Source organism: Cnephaeus nilssonii (genome assembly GCF_951640355.1).
Source record: "Cnephaeus nilssonii genome assembly, chromosome: 11".
Classification (NCBI taxonomy): domain Eukaryota; kingdom Metazoa; phylum Chordata; class Mammalia; order Chiroptera; family Vespertilionidae; genus Cnephaeus; species Cnephaeus nilssonii.
Window position 1 is genome coordinate 91,985,000 of NC_137082.1, and position 16,800 is coordinate 92,001,799.

At 51.2% G+C, this 16,800-nt stretch overlaps 1 protein-coding gene across 2 annotated transcripts; it reads left to right on the forward strand.

The window, feature by feature from the left end:
- Positions 1-5,138: 5,138 nt before the first annotated feature.
- Positions 5,139-16,139, forward strand: AQP4 (aquaporin 4; the record flags this gene model as incomplete). 2 transcript variants are annotated; one of them, XM_079785133.1, is made up of 5 exons in its annotated part: positions 5,139-5,176; positions 8,489-8,903; positions 11,681-11,845; positions 12,129-12,209; positions 15,861-16,139. In XM_079785133.1, 5 exons carry the CDS (start codon positions 5,139-5,141, stop codon positions 16,137-16,139), a joined length of 978 nt encoding a protein of 325 aa, XP_079641259.1. The 2 variants fall into 2 exon arrangements, with proteins under 2 accessions (XP_079641259.1, XP_079641260.1); XM_079785134.1 differs by lacking the exon at positions 12,129-12,209.
- Positions 16,140-16,800: the final 661 nt, after the last annotated feature.

Genomic DNA, 16,800 nt, shown 5'->3' on the forward strand with positions numbered 1-16,800 from the left:
CTTGTTTGTTGATTCCACGGCGGTGTTCTTTTCTTTAAAATGTGTCTTGGATCTATGCTAGGTTCGGGGAATGCAGCAGTTAATTACTAAGACTAAGTCCTTACTATTACTAAGACTAATTAATCACTAAGATGCCCACTCTTATTGCGATTACAGACTAGCGATAGCGTTAGACAAGTAGGCAGTGGTGCCAGTATGCTGGGAACAATTCCGTGGGGAGGTCTGGGGAACTAGAGTATTAGAGAACCACGTAAGATGGGCTCCAAATCCAGAATGGAGTGACGAGGGCATCTGGACTTGCCATGACTTTGAAAAAGAGAGTAGAGAGGTAGCACTCCCTTCCATTTCACAGATGAGGAAACTGGGCTCAAGGAGGCCACGTGGACCGCAGCCACTCACAGTTCAGTGATAAAGTGAAGACTGCAATCTCTTGTCGTTTCTCCTTCCACGCCACAATGGTCTTGTGTCACTTTTATCATCATTATCAACAGCAGCAGCAGCATTGCTGTAAGAAATGTAAGGCATATGTAGCCCACAGTTTCAGTGTATATCTAACAAGAGGGACCAATTTAGCATCAGAACAGTAGTGAATGGTCCAGATGCATTACCTGGTGATAACTGTAGAGAATCACATAGGATCACAGGTTGCTGTGGGATTTTTAAGCGACTCAAGCCTAGCAAGTTTGCAATGGGCAGGTTCCAAGCTGGAAATCAATGATGGTGACTGTTTAAAAATGAATCAGAGATCGTGTGCAAAGGGAAAAGCATGAACGATGAAAGGACCCCCTACTTCAGTGGTCAGCAAACTCATTAGTCCACAGAGCCAAATATCAACAGTACAACGATAGAAATTTCTTTTGAGAGCCAAATTTTTTAAACTTAAACTATATAGGTAGGTACATTGTTATTAACTTAATTAGGGTACATGGGATTTTGGGGAAGAGCCACACTCAAGGGGCCAAAGAGCCGCATGTGGCTTGAGAGCCATGGTTTGCCAACCACGGCCCTAGTTGACTTCTTAAAGGTGGGAGCTGAGAAGGCATGGCCACGACAATGACTGGTCCCTGCCACAGGCATGCGGGCCCAGGCCCAGCTGGAGATGAGGACATACAGGCAGGTGAAACCATCCCTGAGACTTGTCACCTCTCAGAGGCCCTGTGAGTTTTTCAGATGTTGATTTCTTCTGCATGTGTGAAGCCGGAAGTACAGATGCCAGAAGCCAATTCCAGCATGTCAGCAGGGCTGAATCATCTGGAGATGGCTGAGGGCATTTCCCCAAATCTGAAAAGGATACGTAAATTGATTGCTTGCTGCCAGACAGCTAAAGGCATCTTAATCTACATGTCATTGCCTCCTCCTGGCCAAACACCTGAATAGCGTAATTCTTCCAATCTGACAATGGATTCTGTGAAACAAACCTTACCCTTTGATGTGTATATCTGCCTTGCCTTAGGACAATTTGTGTTAATAAATAGCAAGGGGGCCTGAGACAAGAGAGAACTTGGTTTCTTCAGCCAAGCCCCTCTGGCCTCCCAAATGCCTTGCAAAATTACATTTTGTCTCTGGACTCTTATTTAATTTACACACAGTGCCTTCTCCAGATTCCTGAACCCTTCTAGATGCTGGATCAAGGTAACCAGCATTATACAGAATTTAGAGAAGGTCAAGTAGGAAAGAAGCAAGAGAAGGTTTGTCTGACTTGACCGTTGAGAGTCACAGATTATGACCATTTCTGCTCTTCTCTTGGAAAGGGCCTTCATTCGTACTAAGTATATGAGCTGGTGCCAATGAGGGTGGCTCTGCCCTTGATGGGAAAGGTTCAAATTTGAAGTGTTCACATTTAAGTTAAATTTTGGAATGGTTGCTACTACGGATTATACTTCGATTATTGACCATTTCAGACATTTTGGCCAAACCCCTTAGATCCCAAAGTTCTTTGCTGCCCAGAGAACTGGTTTATTTTAATTATCTTTATTGTTGAAAGTATTACAGATGTTCCTTTTTTTTTTTTTTACTATGGATGTCTAAGCAACCTTTAAAACACCCAGCCCAGGTCTGGACTGTCATGGTAGCTGGGTAAGAGATAAGGGTAAGAAACGTATCCAGTCATCTCACCACATTTCTGCTTTTTTTGTACAAGCTCCAGATGAAATACAGTCACTCAATAAAGTCCTTCTGTTTCTCTCCCCTCCCTCCCTCGCTGCCTTCCCATTTGCCTAGAGAGGGGAACCCTAAACCCTTTGGGGCCCTGCCAGCAGCACCAAAAGAATCTCTTGACGATTTTCCCAGGGAATTCCTGCCTTAAATGTCAGCGGAGTACAGCTCCCCGCCGAAGCAGAGGCCGCCTGGATCCGAATCAAGGAAAATGTGCTGCTGTACCAACCGGGGAAGATCTGGATCCAGGGGGCTGGGGGCGGGACAGGGGTTCAGTGGAAGGATTTAGGGGGCCTTTGAGAAGGTCTCATCAGATGCACCTCCCTGAAGAATGGGAAGCCAGGTCCACCACTGGGTTCCTGGCTGTTTTTAGATGGTTATTTTTACGTTACTCCCTGGGTGGGGCACTACTTCCAATGCTTCTGGACACCACTCTGAATTACAATAAGCCAACGCCTGTTTCATGAAAGAACAGAGCCACCGTTACAGCCCTTGGTGGGTGGCCGTGAGCTGCTGCTGGTGGTGGTGGTGGTGGTGGTGATGGTGGCGGTGGCCCCTGCAGTGGCTGTTGTGTTTCTGTGTTTGTTTTTAATGAACGTGCTGATATGTAAGGGCTCTAGGGGGGTTCATGACGCTGCGGTTCGTGAAAAGCAAAATAAGGTTTATGAGTTGTCACTGACTCTGCCCCCCCCAGCCTGGGGCACTCCCCGTCCGGGAGGAGGTCCTGCTGGCACTGCCAGGGCTGTTTCAGCTTTCACTCTCTGAACACAGGAGGGAGAGGTCAAGGTTCTGAGGGCAAAGGGCGGGGAGAGTCCACAAACCCCGAAGACGCACGTCAGCGCCAAAGGAGAGCGGCGTGGTGTGAGTAGTTTAAAAATTCGGAACTATGTCGGTCAGCTACTTTCAGCTGAGTATTGTCGTAACTTTCATTTCCCTTCTTTCATTTTTCCTCACATGTTCCTGAGCCTCGGCTTCACAAGGCTACTCACCCCAACTCTCACAGCTGGCCTGACCCAAAGGGCTGATTGGAAGTCAGCACGCCCGGCTACCATCCTCCGCAGGACTATTCGGTGAGAGGTCAAGATTGCATCAATAACTTGTTATTCTATTTCTAAGTGGATTCGGTTCTTCCAAATTCACCAAGGGGAGAGAAAATATTTTAGATTTCAAATAGCATTTGGCTCTTGGCCCAGGACACTTCAAAGCAGACCCCCTCAGACACTACCATGAATATTCGCCAGGCTCCCCACCCCTCTCACCCCACCATCGCCAGGAACTCATGGCTGCCTTCCTCCATCATCACATCCTGAGCGCCTCGCCGCCACCGCCACCGACAGTCCTACTGGGAAGCTGTGTCCCTCGCCCAAAGAAGCGCCGGGCACCTGGCAGGCGATGGCACGGGCTGTTGTACCAACCAGGGAAGGCCTGGATCCACGGGGTGGGGGGCGGGACAGGGGTTCAGTGAAAGGATTTAGGGGGCCTTTGAGAAGGTCTCATCAGATGCACCTCACTGAAGAATGGGAAGAAGGGTCCGTTCTGGCACCTGGAACCTCAGAAGGACAGCGGGTCCTGCCCAGTGAGAAACACTACCTCCCGTCGGTGAAGGGTTAATCCCAGGTCACCATCAGCCCATGCTGAGCGTACTAATCCCTGTAAGAGCTGCTGCCAATGAGGGTGGCCCTGCCCTTGGGGAACCGCCATCCTTAGGCACTGGACTGTGGACACCTCCCGCCAGGGCGGCGACCCGCCAGCCCGAAGAAAGGGAGAGGGTCTGAGAACCCGCGGGAGCCAAGCGCTGCTGGCACTTAGTGAGCCGGTGCCGGGAACTGCCGTGGCGTGGGCAGCCTGCTAATGAGCCAGGGCCTGCGGGGAGGGCACCTAAGCAAAGACCCCACAGCCAGCAGCCAGCAGCCCTAGGGAGCAGGGCCCCGCGGGGATGCCCGTGACCATGGGCTTCACTCACCAGTAAGAACCCACGGCTCTTCCTTCCCACGCTTCACTCTGAAACAGACTCTGATCTGAAATCAGACCAGGCGGGCCGGGACGGGGAAGGTCCCGTGGAGAGATGGAAGTTGTCATCCAGTTGTTGGGTTGAGCAGTGTGTTCCCACATGTTCGGTGTATTAGTGAAGAGGGAGGAATTGACTGATAAAATAGAGGGCCCTGTAGGGCCAGCGATGACTGACTCACCAGGAGAGGGGCACGAGGGTTCCGATTGGCGGCCCCGGAGGCCCACGTCCCATCCTTGGCCCTGACAGCTCACCGGCACCTTTGGCAGAGATGCCTCAGGGCCGCCAGCCTGGGAGAGGGCACGGGCTCCACAAATGATGCAATCAGTCCCGTCCTCAGGTTCTAGAAATTACATTCACCTGCAGCTCCCAGTGACTGTGTCCCCATCCAACTTCTCTGTTTTCCTTTGCTACTTCTCACCCAACCGTTGTTAGTGACAGGACCACCGGGTCAGCACCCGGAGAGACGTCCTAGCTCCCATTGTTTCTTATTCCCTGTTATCCGCGCAGGGGCTGCCCGGCTGCAAACAGACCTGCGGTTACCTTTTGTGCCCAACATGCCTTCTCAGACCAGACACTTCCAATCAGTGCCAGCGGCTGTTTTGCGCTGCGGCCTCTCAGTTCATCTCAACGGCCGGATGGTGCCCATCCCCGTTCTCAGAGTTGCCCAATTTCAACTGCAAACAAACAACTGACCACTTCTTTGGGGGAAGGGGGGAGAGCGCAGACCAAGATTTGGGGGAGCCCTTGTCATCAAGTGGCCAGCTAAAGAAACAGCGTCAGCGTGCTGTGTTCCTGAGTGCCCTGTCCCCAGGGATGGGGAGGGAAAAGTTATGCCCTGCCCGGTGAAATGGCACGGAGCGATGGCCACATGGGCAGGAGCGTCCCCGCGCTGCCAGCCCAATCAGACCAGCGGCCGTAATCTGACTCCGGCCTGGCAGCCGGGCGGGCCTGAGCGCACTCGGCGGGGGAAGGCATGAGTGACAGACCCGGACCCGCAGCCAGGCGGTGGGGGTGAGTCCGGCTGCGCCTAAGGGGACAGTGCGGGGCCAGCAGGTGGGAGTGGGCTGCTTTGTGGGTGCCTTCCCCGCAGAACCCAGGAGGAAGCTGGGGAGCGGGCTCAGGTCTGAGCTGAGCGTGTCCGCGGGGCCGGGAGAGGCTGCAGGAAAGGGGTGCGAGTTGGAGACCTGGGGCCGCAGGGAGTGTGACAGGAGGTAGGGCTGCCGGCAGCGTTTTCATCAGAAAAATGCTCACTCGGAGGCTCGGCCGCCAGGAGCAGGTCGAGAGAGAAACGCACCCCTTTCCCTGCTGTCGGGCGGGCGCACCAGCGAGCCCCTTTGTTCTGGGGCAGAAGGAGCGAAACAAATGGTGTTACAAATGGTGTTGCTCCGTTTCGGTGTGTGTGGGGGGGGGGGGCGGTGCGGGGGGGGGTGGAGGGGGGAGGACAGGGGGACTCTGACGGCCGCAGGAGGCTCCGGGCCGCTGGGGGAGCTGCTGAGGCCACAGGTATGCCTGCGCTGCCAGGAAACGGGGCAGCCGGTCGCTCGGCCCTGGGAGGGGATCAGACTCGCGGGTTCTCTAAAGAAAGCTAAAGGCACCCTTAAGGAGTTTATTTATCTGTTTGGTTTTTGTGGATATTTTTTTTTCTGATGAAAATTTAAAGCTGAAAGAGCAACTGAGTTTCTGAAATTAGGTCCCTGGAGAGGTCGATGGATGCCTGAGGGCTGAGCAGGGAGAGAGGACCTGAGGGATGAGCAGGGAGAGGGGCTGAGGGATGAGCAGGGAGAGGAGCTGAGGGATGAGCAGGGAGAGGGGCTGAGGGATGAGCAGGGAGAGGGGCTGAGGGATGAGCAGGGAGAGGGGCTGAGGGATGAGCAGGGAGAGGGGCTGAGGGATGAGCAGGGAGAGGAGCTGAGGGCTGAGCAGGGAGAGGAGCTGAGGGATGAGCAGGGAGAGGGGCTGAGGGATGAGCAGGGAGAGGGGCTGAGGGATGAGCAGGGAGAGGGCCTGAGGGCTGAGCAGGGAGAGAGAGCGGGGAGCTGGGGAAGGTGAGGGAAGAGCGGTGCAGGGGGGGCGGCCTCTCCCAGGGCCCGCCTCTCTGGTGACCCGTGGCCACTGAAGGGGGACCTGACCACTGGTTCCTCGGCTTCTGCTCTGTGGCTTCCTCTTTCCCACTGACTCCGGCCACGGAGGAGCCGCAGGTGCCAGCACCGTGCCCCTGGCCATCGGGCACGGCCCTGGCTGCCATGAGCACAGAGGCCACCTCCTCCCGCTCTTCCCATTTGTGAGCTGTCTGCCTTCTCCCCCTGGGAACGTGGTAATGTCTCTCCCAGGGCCGTTCCCAGGGCTGCTTTGTCCCTATTTTCTCCGCCTCTGGGGAGTGTAGGTCCTGGCCTCCCCGCGGGGTTTTGTAATTAGGATTCATTCAGAGGATTCACTGGGCAGCGGGCTGTCTCCTCCCCCTGGAGCCTCCTGGGCGTGGGCAGGAAATGGGGTCTCTTTCCAACTCTGCAGGGAGGCCCCAGGTCAGACCAGAGGCTGAGTTGAGCTCCTGAAGGTCAAGGTTGAGTTCCCATGGCCCTTTGGCTCCTGGGGACCCCAGTGATGGTGTGGAGGTGGGAGGGGGGGGTCTCCCTCAGTACCATCTCAGAAAGTGGCGGCAGTACCCGCAGCTGTGCAGACCCTCGGCCTCCTGGCCTCACTCCTCAGGCCCCCGAGATTGGAGTCTCCGCTACCTGCTCGCCATACCTGCGCTCTTGCTGCTAAAACAGCAAAAATAAGGGCAAAAGCCTTGAAAAATGGAGCCATGGGGTGATTTCCCCCCAAGGGGGGTCCTAGTCATGTCTCTCAGGATGAGGCTGGCTTCCTGTCCCCAAGCCCCGTCTCCCCAGCTCAGAGGTCTGCAGGCAGAGGGGGGGGAGGGCCCGTCCCAGGAAGGGGGTGTCTTCACTCCCAAAGCTGTCTTTCTGCTCCCACCACCCCTCACCCCTCACCCCACCAGCACAGGAGCGCCCCCGGGTGGAGGCCCCCATGCTGTCCTCCAGGCCCAGCAGAAGAAGGGGCCAGCAGGAAGACTCTGAGAAACCTCTTCCCTCCGAGGCTGTGCTCGCAGGGCCTGGGCTCCCTCACCCTCCCTGGCCCCCAAGCTCCGCCTCCCTGGCTGTCCGCCCGGGGCTGCCCCTGGAGGTGGGCAGGGTGCCTGGGCGCCGCTGGCATGGACCAGCCTCCGATCCCTTTGGGAGTTTATCTGAAGGGGACATCGGGGCTGAGAGGGTCTGTCCCCTAACCCTGCAAGAGCAGGCCAGGGCGTAGCTTTCCCGGGGGCGGGGCTGCTGGGCCACCTAGGACGCGGGCGGTGGGGGCTCTGAGCAGATGGCAGCTCTGTGTGTTCGCCTGGGCACCGCCCCTGAGCCTGGGCACCGCCCCTGATCCCGGTCACCACCCCTGAGCCGGGCACCGCCCCTGAGCCTGGGCACCACCCCTGAGCCGGGCACCACCCCTGAGCCTGGCCACTGCCCTGAGCCTGGGCACCGCCCCTGAGCCGGGCACCAGCCCTGAGCCTGGCACCACCCCTGAGCCTGGCACCGCCCCTGAGCCTGGCACCGCCCGTGGTGGCCGCTCTCCCTGTCCTGGCCTTGGAGAGGCTCCCGGGAGCCTGAGGTTGACAATTGCTCGAGTCTGGACAGGAGTTGTGCTCAGCGCCCCTGGGGCCACTCCCTCAGGCTGGGGAGCAGGAGGGGGGTCTCTGCTCTTCTGAACCCTGGGGATCTGACGCCCCTGCCTGTCACCAGGGATCCCCTTCTGCAAAGACAGACCTCAGCATTCCAGCTGCCCAGCAGGCCCCCCTAATCCGAGGTTCCAGTCCATTTGCAAAATGCCACTTTGAGCAATAAACTACACACCTGGAGACGGCCTCCCTCCCGGCCTCCCGGCTTTATTGCTTTTTGCTCAAAATATAAACGACCGAGAAAGGCCCACTGACACTTCAAACTTGCTCGGGGGCACGAACTGCAAAGGAAATGCATCTTCCTCTCCCTTGGGTCAGGGCCTTGATTTAGACGTTTGCCTTTCTAGTGACAGGGCTGATCCTTCCCCAGTGAAACCGGAGTATCTTTAGTACCAACTCGAAGGAGACCCGGACAACAATCTGTGGAGCACCGGTTTAGGGGACAATTACTCAGAGGCAGGGATGTCCTGGAAGCAGGCTTTGTGGCATGCATGTGACCTCGGGGGCTCCCCACCGTGGAACCAGCCCGCGGCCCGGGGCCCCCTGAGCTCCTGAACCAGGTTGCGTAGCTGCTGACGCTGGTTTCGTTTGCTTCCCAGCAAGTGCGGGCCTTGGTGCAGGAGACAGAGCGTCATGACGGCCTTCCGCGGGGTCTGGACCCAGGCTTTCTGGAAGGCGGTCACGGCTGAGTTCCTGGCGATGCTCATCTTTGTGCTGCTCAGCCTGGGCTCCACCATCAACTGGGGCGGCGCCGAGAAGCCCCTGCCCGTGGACATGGTCCTCATCTCCCTTTGCTTCGGCCTCAGCATCGCCACGATGGTGCAGTGCTTCGGCCACATCAGCGGCGGCCACATCAACCCCGCCGTGACCGTGGCCATGGTGTGCACCAGGAAGATGAGCCTCGCCAAGTCCGTCTTCTACATCGCGGCCCAGTGCCTGGGCGCCATCCTCGGGGCCGGCATCCTCTACCTCGTCACCCCGCCCGGCGTGGTGGGCGGCCTGGGGGTCACCACGGTAGCCTCTTTAGCTCCTAGTTTTGTTTTGTTTGTTTTTTAATTTTTATTGTGGAAAGTATTACATATGTCCCCCTTTTTCCCCCCAGTGGCCCCCTCCAGCCTGTCCCACCCCCCACCCCAGGCCTTCAGCACCCTAATTTCTGTGTCCATGGGTTATGCATATGTGCGTACAAGGTCTTTGGTTGATTACCTCCCATCCACCCTCCCTCCCCCACCTTCCCTCTGAGATTCCACACACTGTTCCATGCTTTCATGTCTCTGGATCCACTCTGTTCGTCTGTTTATTTTGTTCATGAGATTCCACATATGAGTGAGATCATGTGATACTTGTCTTTCTCTGACTGACTTATTTTACTCAGCATGATACTCTCCAGGTCCCTCCATGCTGTCTCAGGGGTAAGAGATCCTTCTTTTTCACTGCTGTGTAGTATTCCGTGGTGAAAATGTACACCATCCGCTCTTATTTTTAAACTAGGACTTCAAGCTTCTTGCAGACTCTACTCAGTGACACCCTGGGGACCTCAGAGACCTTCCTAAAATGGCTCATTTATTCTCAGGGCATTTCTGATGATTCTTGAGGAACTTGAAAACTGTCTTGGTGGCACAAAAATTGTGTTGGTCTTTCCCTCTCTCTCTCCCACCCCAGTGACTACACCAACTATACATTCAGCATACGACACTTTTATTACCATTACTAGAGGCCTGGTGCACGAATTTGTGCACAGGTGAGGTTTGGCTGGCCAGCCCCAGTCAAGGCTGATTGGGGCCAGGCTGGCTGGAAGGTTTCGGGGAGGGGGAATGCAGGGAGTTGGTCAGCCAGCCCTGCCCCAGATCGAGGTGGGGGGTCGGGTCAGGGGCCAGGCCAGATGAGGGGAGGGGCCATGGGAGGTTTGTCAGCTGGCCCCACTCCTGATCGGGTTGGTTGGCCGGCCACAGTATGCATCATAGCAACCGGTCGTTTCGGTTGTTCCAGTCACTTAGGCTTTTATATATATACTAGAGGCCCGATGCACGAAGATTCGTGCAAGAATGGGCCTTCCTTCCCCTGGCTGCCAGCACTGCCTTCGCTCCGGCCAGAGCTGCCTTTTCGCTCCGGCCCGGAGCCGCCTTTCCGCCTTCCCACGCTGCCCAGAGGCCCAGAGCAGCTGGGGTGGTGTGGAACGCCTGCATTGTCACCTTGGGGATGATGCAAGCGGTCCACCCTGCCCCCTGCCGCTCAGAGCCTGCGTATGCAAATTAACCTGTCATCTTTGTTGGGTTAATTTGCATACTCACTCCTGATTGACTGGTGGGCATCGCAGAGGTATGGTCAATTTGGATCTTACTCTTTTATTAGTGTAGATAGGTTTGTTGGTTCACTAGCAGAAGAAACAATTTGCTTCTTGCCATATTTGTGAAATTTTAAATGATCTAGTTAAGGATCACACTTGAAAAAAATTACATTGGCATTTGAACCTAACTTGGCTCTTAGCTGATTAGTATTATCATTTGTTAGCTCAGCACCAGAGTTGATTTAAAACACACACACACACACACACACACACACACACACACACGGTTTAACATTTAATTGAAATATATATGAATTAATTTAAATCTAATTAATGGATGTAATCATTTCCTTATAAAATTACAAGACTCTCAAGAAACTCTTTTATAAGTTAAGTAGAGCAGTGGCACATTTTGCTTCCCTTGTAGAAGAAACATTCAGCACAAACCCCTGCTTGGTCATTGTAAGAGAATTAATTATCTGTGATTGCCCAAAATGAGTGGAAATTCGTGCCTTCTTTTTGGGGGGATGGGAGCAGTGTCTCAATTGGGAGTGGAATAGAAGACTCAGCCATCAGTTGTTTTTTTTTATTACAGTTTCCATTCAATATTCTTTTGTATTAGTTTCAGGTGTACAGCGTAGTAGTTAGACAGTCATGTACTTTACGGAGTGGTGCCCCTTGTATTTCAAGTACCCACCTGGCACCTTACATAGTTATTACAACACTAGAGGCCCAATGCATGAAATTTGTGCAAGGGGCTCGGCCCTCGCAGCCCCGGCTTCATCCGGAAAGTCATCCAGAAGGACATCTGGAAGGTCATTCGGCTGTCCAGTCTAATTAGCATATTATGCTTTTATTATTATAGACTAAAGGCCCGGTGCACGAAATTCGTGCATGGAAGGGGGGGTCTTCCCTCAGCCCAGCCTGCACCCTCTCCAATCCAGGACCAGAGTTGGGATCGGAGCTAAACCAGCAGTCAGACATCCCTCTTGCAATCTGGGACTGCTGGCTCCTAACCGCTCACCTGGCTGCCTGCCTGATCGCCCCTAACACTCTGCCTGCCTGCATGGTGCCCCTAACTGCTCCCCTGCCGGCCTGATCACCCCTAACCATCTCTGCCTCAGCCCCCACCACCGTGGCTTTGTCCGGAAGGACATCCAGAAGACGTCCAGAAGATGTCCGGTCTTTTATTAGTATAGATTATTGACTCTATTCCTTGTGCTGTCATTTAGATCTCTGTGACTATTCAGAAACTAATGATTTATGCTTCTTAATCCATTTACCTTTTCACCCAATCCCCACCCCCTCCAGTGTCAACCGTCAGTCTGTTCTCTTCTCTGTGTCTATGAGTCTGTTTCTATTTTGTTCTGTAGAGTCCACATATAAGTGAAATCCTATGCCCACCATTGCTTTTACATGGATGAAATATGCCTTGCACAATGCTGTGTCGCCATAGAAAATGTATTCTTGCTTCAGCTCAGACGGAGTATTCTTCTCTTTCTAGGTTCATGGGAATCTCACTGCGGGCCACGGTCTCCTGGTGGAGCTGATAATTACATTTCAGTTGGTGTTTACTATTTTTGCCAGCTGTGATTCCAAACGGACTGATGTCACTGGTTCAATCGCTTTAGCAATTGGATTTTCTGTTGCAATTGGACATTTATTTGCAGTAAGTTTCCAAGTCCATTTGAATAATTGATCCATTTCATTTAGCCTCGCCCTAGAGCTGGCCTGAAAACGTTGTGTTTTGCAGCTGTAGTCCTTTACACTCCAGCCATGTCTGTCCCTTCCCGGTGATTATTTTACCAGCTTTCCCATGAGAATGTTGATATGGCAGCGAGCATCTTGACGGTTCTCAGTTAGCATTGCAAATGGTAGCAAATCTCACTGAAGGAGACCTGTCAGTAGACCTGTTTCAGCCAAGTCTGAAGTTGGTTTCTTTTTCCCCGCAGATCAATTACACTGGTGCCAGCATGAACCCCGCCCGATCCTTCGGACCCGCGGTTATCATGGGAAATTGGGAAAACCACTGGGTAACTATCACATTGAGGACAGTTACCCATGGAGCTCTGTATTTTTTCCATCATTTTTCTCACTGCTTTCTCATACTTCCTCCCAACCTTGACCTCCTACTGATTACATTTTTCATAAGAGAGACTAGCACAGATCCGTTGCAAAACATCTCATATTATATCTGCCCTGAGCCTCGGTAATAGTCTTTTTTTTTTTTTTTTTTTAAGCACTGCTCTGGGCACTGTATCTGACAGACTACAGCAGAATGCATTGCACATGGAGGTTGCCTATGTGGAACCAGTTAAAATCAGGACAGTGGAGAGAAGATGGTTTTTAAATAATTGAAAGTAAAGCCTTCCTGGCAATAACAGAAAATACACTTGCAGAAAGAAGATGAAGGAGAAGAAAAGAATGAAATGCTTAAAAGCACTGCCCATAGCAAAAAATAGTTATCTTTTTTGTTTACAAAAGCATGAACCCAATTAATAGCATGCACGTTGGAGGCATCTGAACTGCAGATGGCGAGGAATGAATGGCGCGAATGTTTGCGCTGTTATCGCCGGAGCCACAGCCGGAAAAACGACTGACTTTCAGAAAAGGCCTGCCTGCAGCCCCGGGCCTGACGCACCTACTGATGCGCTGGCAGCGCTTCCGGAGAGCGGGGCGCCCGTTTTTAAATATCACCCCCAATTCTATTTCAATTGTTTCTTACAAAAAGGAATTTTAATTCCTTAACTGAGTAATGTAGCAGCTCTGATGGCCACTCACACGCTCACTTACAATAAGCAATATAAACATGAGACAGAAGCCAGCCTCCCACGGGGCTAGCGTTTATCGTCACTTACCTGTTGTGAGTGCTAGTTCACAGCGTTCCGTTTGTGAGCATAAAAGAATGTCCCTTGTGTTTTAGTCTCGGGCACGGAGTGGTTACTGGCCCAGCCACACCCTTCAGCCCCAGCAAACACTGCAAATGAGAAGCAATGGCAGCCCGGGATGAGCATTCAGTTCTAAAGAAGTTCTTACAAGAAATCCACACCATTAACTAACTTGGAGTCGGTGTTCAAAAGCAAGAGTCAGGACTGAGACAGGCAAAGACTCTTCAACAGTACTACCCCTCAGATTGGTTATTTTGCCACTGATGTTTCTAAATTTGTGCCTCAACAAAATTGCCACACCGACAGGAATGGAAATTTTTTTGTGGACAGTATATAGATCTTATGAAAACCACATAACTTTTAGTTCAACCTAACCTATTAAATTCAAACTATTTTTTTATAATTAAAATTTAGAAAAATTACAACTTTTAGTTTAATTTATGAGGACTTTAAAATGCAGATGAAAATATGTTTTTATTAATTACTTGTTAGGTGTGGTAAACTAGTGATAATTTAAAGAGTAGGAAAATTCTTAGCTTGTTGATTGAATCAAAGTTTCTCCCTGTTATTTTATAACAAACCTACTCCTACTGAAAGTGAATGTCCAATGGTGTGTGAAATTTAGAACTAAGTTAAAGTATATCTGCAGATAGATAGATAGATAGATAGATGATAGACAGACTAGAAGTAATACCAAAATAATAATGACATTATTTTAGTTTTCTTTTTTACACTTTTCTGTATTTTTAAGAATAAAATTATTTTCCTTTATAGCTTTTACAACGTACTTTAAGACATTGTTTTGAAATAGCCATTTGAAATTCAGATCTGTTCATTTCTAGCACATGCAGCTAGATGCCTTGTTCAGAGGTGTTCTGGGAGAAGTGTGGTGATTATGTAGCCGTCTCTAGTCTCCCTGTGGGACTTGCAGCTTGTGGAGTAAATATACCCAAGGAGATCTGACCAAAGGAACAAAGAGGAAAGACAGTCAGCGGAGGGCTCCTTTGAAAGAGCCTGGAGAGGGAAGCTCTCACATGGTTTCTTTCATGTTGGAGATGAGAAACGTGGTTCTTGTAACCACTCTACCCTGTTCCCCTGTTAAGTGTATGTGTTCAGCTTTAGCTTAAAGTTTGAATTCTCTTTAGATTTTGCAGTGAGGATGCTGATATTAATTTTCAGAGAGTGTTTTAGCCAGAATCATTCGTCACTTTTTTTTTTTCAAATGAGAAGACTGTACAGTGGAAAGCAATGTAATAGCTCAAAGAGTGGTTTGCATGCAGACAGGCCTGACATCCCAGCTCAGTGGGTTGCTAGGCATGAACTCTGAAGCAAGCCTCTTACCCGCTCAGAGAGGCGGTTTTCTTACTGATCAAATGGAAGTTATAATTACATCCAGCCCAGAGAGTGTTGTTGGGGTTAAATGAGTGGATGTGAGAAAAGTACTAAGTACAGCTGGCTCAGAGGCAGTGCCCAGTAAACGGGGTTTCTGTTGCCCACGTGAATCTCTCTTTTAAAAAACAAACAAACATTTTTTAATATTTCTTTATTGGTTTCAGAGAAGAAGAGAGGGAGAGAGAGATAGAAACATCAATGATGAGAAAGAATCATTGATCCCCTGCCTCCTCCACGCCCCCTACTGGGGATCAAGCCTGCAACCTGGGCCTGTGCCCTTGGCCGGAATCAAACCTGGGACCCTTCAGTCCGAAGGCCGGCGCTCTAGCCACTGAACCACACCGGCCAGGGCAGCCCCCGTGAATCTCTGGAATGAATGGCTAATTTTCCACAGCCTACATATGCGCTAAAGCCGGTGTTGACGTTTATCCCAAACTCAAAACTTAACTTATTCCAGACACAGAAGTGATACGATACAAGCTTTCGTTTGTTGAATTAACATCCCTGTGGCCTTGCTTGCTCATGCCCAGCTAGCCAGCAGCCGTGGACGCAGTGCAGGTGCTCCAAGTCACCGTGGAAGGAAGGGCGAGCGAGCGCTCTGCAGGAAGAGTAACGGAGGAGCCAGGAGGCTCTTGGTTAAATCACCTCACCACATGTTAGAGAGGGAAAGCACGTGGCATACATGGAGATGACTTGCTGGTATAGCCAGCCTAGACATGTGCATCTTTAAACCATCTAGGAAACATGGAATGCCACAGGTTACCGTGCCACCGGAACCGTTCGGTATCTACAAGCAGGTAATTAAATTTCAGTCAGTTTCCATTTAATCCTGCACCCCGTGAGGTGTGTGTTAGCATAAGCCCCGCTCTGTCGGTGAGGAAATTGAGGGTTAGGAAGTGAAGTCGCTGATGCGAACACGCACAGAGCTGAGCGGGGGAGCTGAGAGCCATTCTTCACGCTGTGCTGGACAACTGGAGCTCCCGTGAGATCTGTGCTATGACTGTGAGTCGCAGGAAGCATGTGAAATGGCATTAAGAACACGAGAAAAGCACTCGCCAGAACCTTTTTCTATGTTAGTTGAAGAATTTTTATGTCCACTTCACATGCAGTCCCACCAAAGAGGAACTACCTGTCCAATGATCATCAGAAAACGGAAAGAATGTCATTGATGAAAGGAAAAAACAGTCTTTTCTTGTTTTCTGTTCAAATGTCATTTAACGGTGGCTCTCTGACATGGATTTGATGTTTTTTCCTTTATTCTGTCCAGCTCTTCTCTTTTTCATACAATGCCCCATTACCCATGACCCTCTCTTAACTTAAGCGAGCTAAATTCTACCTGCGGGAGTTGTTCAAGGAATGGTTTTTCTCTGCGTGAGTTCTCTAACTCCTCCCTCTTCTCCCCAGATATATTGGGTTGGACCAATAATAGGAGCTGTCCTCGCTGGTGGCCTGTACGAGTATGTCTTCTGCCCAGATGTTGAACTCAAACGTCGACTCAAAGAAGCCTTCAGCAAAGCTGCTCAGCAAACCAAGGGGAGCTACATGGAGGTGGAGGACAACCGGAGTCAGGTAGAGGCCGAGGACTTGATCCTCAAGCCCGGCGTGGTGCACGTGATCGACATGGACCGGGGCGAGGAGAAGAAGGGCAAAGACCCGTCGGGGGAAGTGCTGTCCTCCGTATGACTAGAAGCTGGCACTGAAAGCAGACACTTGTCCTTAGAGCTGCCCCCGGAGGTCCTTCCACCCATCAAGGAGACAGACTTGTTATAGATTAGGCATGTTTCCTGTCATCTTACTCAGTCTAGCTAACAAGTATTTCATTATTGACTCAGGAGGAATGGAAGGAACCTATTGGGAATTCCAAATCTAAAAAAAAAAGAAATCTTTTCAAAGTATCCCCAAAGCAAATATGCATCTAGTGCATCTAGTTGCCACTCATTAGTAATCAATTCGAAGTGCATATCAGGATCTGGTTAAGTCTTGCCTGACAGAAAATGTAGGCAAACCTATCCGCTTATTCCTCCTCGGCCAGGAAATTGCTATCATCACTTCTCATTTGAGTTTTTATTCCATTAAATCAAGTTGGTCAATGGCAGAGTCCAGCGTGTCACAGAGCCACGCGCACTCAGAGAGGAAGTATAGCAGGCTCTTGTTATGAGCGGTCCCTTGCTTACAAACTACCTCGGCAAAAGGGTACATCAACAAGGGCCATTGCCAATGGATTATTTCCATTTATATTCCTAATACCAAACTTTAAACCCAAACTCCAATTCATAATACTCCTTCCTCCTCCTCATGCCTACGATAATGTGAACTAAAACCCAGAAATGGGAAGAATGTTCAG